Source organism: Rhinopithecus bieti, unplaced genomic scaffold (assembly GCF_001698545.2).
Source record: "Rhinopithecus bieti isolate Rb0 unplaced genomic scaffold, ASM169854v2 scaffold_21649, whole genome shotgun sequence".
Classification (NCBI taxonomy): Eukaryota; Metazoa; Chordata; class Mammalia; order Primates; family Cercopithecidae; genus Rhinopithecus; species Rhinopithecus bieti.
Window position 1 is genome coordinate 3,856,122 of NW_016811584.1, and position 5,919 is coordinate 3,862,040.

Consider the following 5,919-nt stretch of genomic DNA (forward strand, 5'->3'; position numbering starts at 1 on the left):
TATCTTTGTTCTCTTTGGTTTCAAAGAACATCTTTATTTCTGCCTTCATTTTGTTATGTCCCCAGTAGTCATTCAGGAGCAGGTTGTTGAGTTTCCATGTAGTTGAGCGGTTTTGACTGAGTTTCTTAGTCCTGAGTTCTAGTTTGATTGCACTGTGGTCTGAGAGACAGTTTGTTATAATTTCTGTTCTTGTACATTTGCTGAGGAGTGCTTTACTTCCAACTATGTGGTCAATTTTGGAATAAGTGTGATGTGCTGAGAAGAACATATATTCTGTTGATTTGGGGTGGAGAGCTCTGTAGATGTCTACTAGGTCCACTTAGACAAGCATTTTGTAACCTTCTTCAACTGCCTGTAACAATGCAAAGTGAAGTCACAAGGACCAAGAGACCTGTGACTTTTTCAGAGAAGAGCTTCAACAGATAATAACAATGCCATGTAGATGTGAACAGCCTAAAAAGATTACTCATACAGAGTAAGTATTAATTTGCCTGGTAGGTATACAGAGTATGTTATGTTCTAATTCAGAATACATAGGAATAAAAATGCAAGGCAATATATTCAAAATAGAGTCTTTTCATTTTTTCCGAACACATAAACTAAAATTTAAAAGTATCTAAAGACTGCATAGAAATATAAGACGACCACTGTGGACTAAATATTCCTTTCCACCGTGTGTACATAAGTGTGTGTGAGAAAGCAATTAAAAATCATTACTTGGCTAGACGCGATGGCTCATGCCTGTAATCCTAGCACGTTGGGAGGCTGAGACAGGCAGATCACAAGGTCAGGAGATCGAGACCATCCTGGCCAACATGCTGAAACCCCGTCTCTATGAAAAATACAAAAATTAGGCAGGCGTGGTGGTGCATGCCTGTAATACCAGCTACTCAAGAGGCTGAAGCAGGAGAAATGCTTGAACCAGGGAGTTGGAGGTTGCAATGAGCAGAGATTGCGCCACTGCACTCCAGCCTGGCTACAGGGCGACACTCCATCTCGAAAAAAAAAAAAAATCATTACTCAAGCATGTAGGGGTGAGTGTTTTATAGTATAATCCGGAAATATTTGGTAACAAAAAGTATATAAAATGAAATAGCTTAAGTACTGACTGCTAAAAAAAACTCTTGAAAGTAATGACAACAAGAAAATTGAGAGGGTGGATGAAAACGGTCATTTTAATCTGTTGTCTGTATGCTTTGCAGGCTTCCACACCGTTACAAGAGAGAAGATACAAAAGCCTTCTGGCTAATCTGAACACTACAGGTAGTCAGTCCACATAATTCATGTCCAAATATGAATAATTTCGGGGGTCCAAATATTCCAATTTGGACTGTTATACAAGACAAATTACTTGGCCTTGCGAACATCTGCTTCAATATGTGATACACAACCAGAATTCAGGGGAAAAAATGGTAGTATTTCTAGGTGAAAACTTGAATTAAGGGAATAATAAAATATTAATATAAGGCTAATGATTTCAAGCTGCAAAACCAGGTGTATACACTAGAAGCCATGATGGGAATAATAACATAAAATACAAAATAGAGACAATAACAGTTGCATGCTTTTGTTTCTTTCAGATGTTGCAATAATATGAAAGGCACTCTATTTTAATAGCTTTCCTAAAAAATTCATTTTACGTGGTAGTCTTGATTTTATAGCTCACTAGGAAATATTGTTTCTGAAGTACATTTTCCAAATAAGAACTTCAAAATTAATTGAGTACCAGAAGTATTAGTATATATGGCTGCCTGGAATAAAATATATGAAAAAGCAAAGAGTAAGGTAAGGTTATATGCAAAAAATTCATACTTTTGAGGCTCCAACACTAAGATCTCAAATGTGAATTAATGATTAGCAACTTCAATTACAAAGAAAATGTATTGCTGAAAGCTAATTTTAATTAGCTTTTACTATTGTATGTGTACTTGTCTTCTATCCTAATAATATGATTTGATTTTGTCTAGTTTATATGTTACTGAATACACCTAATTTTCCTTTAAAAATCCTCAATGGCCTAACATCAAATAAAGTCTTTTAATTACATGTTATAAACTTCAAGCATAATAATATAATTGTTATTCACTTGTCCACCGTTATTTACAAACTGACATTGTTTTCCTGAAGTATAATTATGCAAAGATAAGGATATAACATTCAAAAATAATGCAATTAATAGTAGGAATGTCTTAATTAACTAAACTGATTTTTCTTCAAAGACTATATGTAAATAAACATTGTAAATATGTAGCCTAATTTCCCATTGATTTATACAATTAATAAATAGGAGAAGCTATCCTACAGGAAAAGAAATTACCAAAAGTACAAAAGAAGGAAAAACCCAATTTTGTTAAGAAGGTATCATTACACATGCTAAAACTTGTTTAAATATAGCCTAGCATTTTTGTTGGTCCTATTTTTATATCTTAGCTTGTATCTTGTTAGTCTCTGCACCAGCAAACCCCAAAGCTTGATAATGTGTCAAGCATCTCCCCTCTCTCCAGCTGCCACTCTTAGTAGGCTTTGACTGAAGGCTGGCGAGTGCCAGTGTTGGCAATGAGATGGTCTCACCACAGACTCTAGCCATATGCTACTGGTCACCTTGGTGGGCATGGCATAGGGGTGACCAGACAGCCCTCCCAGTGAAAGCTTGGGTAATGCATGATAAATTTGTTTTCAATTTTATGTAGCTGGTAATAAATACACATCTGCATAATGAATGTTGAAGGATGTCAGAGGCAGAGTAGTTACAGCAAAAGAAAGCATTAAGTGATATCAAATTAAAATATTCAGAGCTGGTATTCTTCATTTCCCCATGAAGCTCTACTGTTTCTTCTAAAGGCTTAGCCTTCCTATAGATAGAAGAGGTAAGTCCTTCATGTGGTGTATTAAAAGGGTAGGTTACCCATAATACTTCCCTCATAGTTTTCCAGAGAACTACCATTTCCCACCTGCCATGAAATGTCCACTATTACAGTAATGCTTTTGAGTTAGTAAGAAAGATGGTGCTGTGCATGTGGGAAGGGGATGAGCCTATTCTATTCATAAAATGAACTGAATTAATTAGTCAAGTTAGACCATGGAAGGATTATCAGCTGGGATGAGGACACTATTAGGTGGTGAAGACAAATGTCCATGTTTTTATAACTTCACATTATTAAAGGTGAAAGGAACAAATGTGTCCAGCAGCAACACTTAAAATGCTAGCATCAAATGTACTATTTATGTATAAAAGGATTTGCAGTAGGTTATGTTTGGTATGACTAATTGTTTCATCACACTCAGAAGTAAGAATATTGTGAAAAGAGGATCCTCTATGCACTTTGCTGGACAAACTCATTAAAAGTTGAAAATTACCATAATTACTGCTTAAACAATCCCATTATATTCTCAACTGCCTCCGAAGTTTGGTGCTATGGACTTAATCGGTGCCTCACTGTCCAAAAAGGATTCTTAATCAGTTACGGTTATAAAAATATTTTGTGGGCACATATAAAAATGTTTTCTAGTTATTTCTACAATTTCTATATAGAAAAGCTTTGTACATTTTCACTAACCCTAAAGTTGATTGTATTCTGCTTTTAGAATAAATTTTCCAGAAAGTATGAATGACCATCATTAAAATAACACTGAATTCCACGAATAAATGCACTTCATATGGGGAAAAGTTATCAATGAATTAGGTTTTAAACAAGTATTTCCAAACAATATTCAGTTTGATTTGATACATTTTAAAACTTTTTATGAATTTACTAATTTATAGGATATATTTGTATTCTAAATAATTGCAAACAGAAAACCTCCTGTAAGGCAAGTCCCAGCACTAATCCATGATTCATTATCTAAACTTGAATTGGCGCAACTCTTCAAATTCTGGGACCATATGGAAAATAATGAGTCCTAATAGGTCTAAGGTGAAAAGATGGCAGGGGAGTAAGGAAGCCAGAAAACCATCAATTTAGAATGCTTAGCAACTGCAACACAATTTCCCCAGCGATCTAGAACAGTATGTTCTCAGTGTTTTACTGGTCTTGCTATCATAGCACTAAACTGCATATCATTTCTCATTCTGTGATTCAAAGATTAAAATGAAAAAACAGAAAGAAACCCAAAACTGGTTTCTATAATTAAAAATGAAATTGGCTGACTGTTAATTAAAAAAAAATAAGACAGTAGTTTAAAGTTACCATAACAATCTGATGCAACTGTTGACTGACATGGCAATCTGTTGCATTTTTATAAATAGCAGTTGATTTTCTCTCTTTCATTTCAACTTGTTTTAGTGCTTATTGGAGCTAAGGAAACAACTGTGCTTCAAGACTACTTCACTTATCAAGCAGTGTACCTCTTCACTGCTGTCGCCGCCGTAAAAATCATCCTCTGATTGGGTGTCTCTGCTTGTCACACTGTTACCCTCTTTTAGATCCGAAATAAATGAGAGCTCCTCTGGGGACATAGTTTGAATCTTTCCATGAGGTGCTGATCGTGGTCTTGATGAAAAAGTGAAAATGTCCTTTGGAACACTCTGGGATTCCTCTGCCTGCTGGTCATGTTCGCTCTCCTTGCTGGCTTCCAGCCACAGATGTGACGGGTGGCAGGAGTCATCATCCATAAGTAGAGACTGTCTGCTGGATGCCAGATATGAAATGTGATCAGCATTTTCAGGAAAGATCCACTCATCTGACAGTTGGAAAAGATGACAAAAATTAGAGCAGCGCTCCATAAAAGTGTTATTTTTTTTATGTATTTATTTTTATTTTTTGTTTTTGAGACGGAGTCTTGCTCTGTCACTCAGGCTGCAGTACAGTTGTGCGATCTCAGCTCACTGCAACCTCCACGTCCCGGGTTCAAGTGATTCTCCTGCCTCAGCCTCCTGAGTAGGTGCGATTACAGGTGCACGCCATCATGCCAGGCTAATTTTTGTATTTTTAGTAGAGATGGGGTTTCACTATGTTGGTCAGGCCGGTCTCGAACTCCTGACCTTGTGACCTGCCTGCCTTGGCCTCCCAAAGTGCTGGGATTACAGGCATGAGCCACCGCGCCCGGCCAAAAGTGTTATTTTAGGCAGGTAGTTAGGCTAAAATTTCTTGTTGTTGAAACAGATTTACCAAATAATGCAAAAGCCAAGGAAGGCAATTTATTGACCATCTTGTAACCTGCTAAACATTCAACCCATACATCAGTGCCTATAGCTACAGGCAACTCATTTGCATTTCCTCTCCATTTGAGTTGAAACACTGACCAGGAAATTTGTAAGTCTGAAATAATTATCACCTGTCTTGCAGCAAGTTCTTTATAAGACAACCTTATTAATTTGACATTCCAGAGGGGCAAAGTCTTCCAAATTTAAGGGATCGAGTTACTAATATCTCCTTTTAACTGCAGGAGGACAGAGGACTTAACCAGCTTCTTTAAAAAAAATCTGGTCTTTATTCAGATTACAAATCATGGAGGAGAGGAAACCATGACAAGGTTGGCAGTCATTTCCTCTCTATTCTACTGATTCAAACAGGACAATTCACAGACTAAACCAAGTAGACTTTTCAAGTAATAGTAAATTCACAGAAATATTTGCTAATCCGAGCAGTGGATTCTGCTGGGTGAAAAAGGCCTTTATGTTTAAGTTTATAAGAGATAATGTTTTGATATAAAAACCTTTTAGCACATTATTGTTTTCTTTAAAATACTGTACACTACAGGGAAATATATATTTTATCAAAAACTTTTAAAGACTACAATCTTTTTTACCACACTGAGATAGAGTTTATAGCTCTATGATCCTGATGAATTGAAAAGGACAGATCTTTATAATGATATCATTGAAAGCATGCTTTCTTCTTTGGATTGACAGTAGGAAAAAGTTGAGCATGTTCTCAATGCTGTCTATTTTTCTTGAAATTTGCTTTTTTTTTTTTTTTT

At 36.1% G+C, this 5,919-nt stretch overlaps 1 protein-coding gene and 1 long non-coding RNA gene across 9 annotated transcripts in view; one reads left to right on the forward strand and one right to left on the reverse strand.

Moving 5' to 3' along the window:
* The window catches only part of CFAP20DC (CFAP20 domain containing), a 300,976-nt gene that overhangs the window by 103,293 nt on the left and 191,764 nt on the right, over nt 1-5,919 (reverse strand). For all 8 annotated transcript variants that reach the window (XR_001889627.1, XM_017894221.1, XM_017894224.1 and 5 more), the window contains one exon: nt 4,346-4,680. Coding sequence is in view for 7 of the 8 variants with exons in the window: in XM_017894221.1 (XP_017749710.1) it covers nt 4,346-4,680 (335 nt within the window). In the remaining variant the exon portion in view is untranslated. The remainder of the gene's footprint in view (nt 1-4,345; nt 4,681-5,919) is intronic.
* Nucleotides 1-5,919, forward strand: part of LOC108543632 (uncharacterized) — a 203,943-nt gene that overhangs the window by 36,251 nt on the left and 161,773 nt on the right. The gene's annotated exons all lie outside the window — the stretch shown is intronic.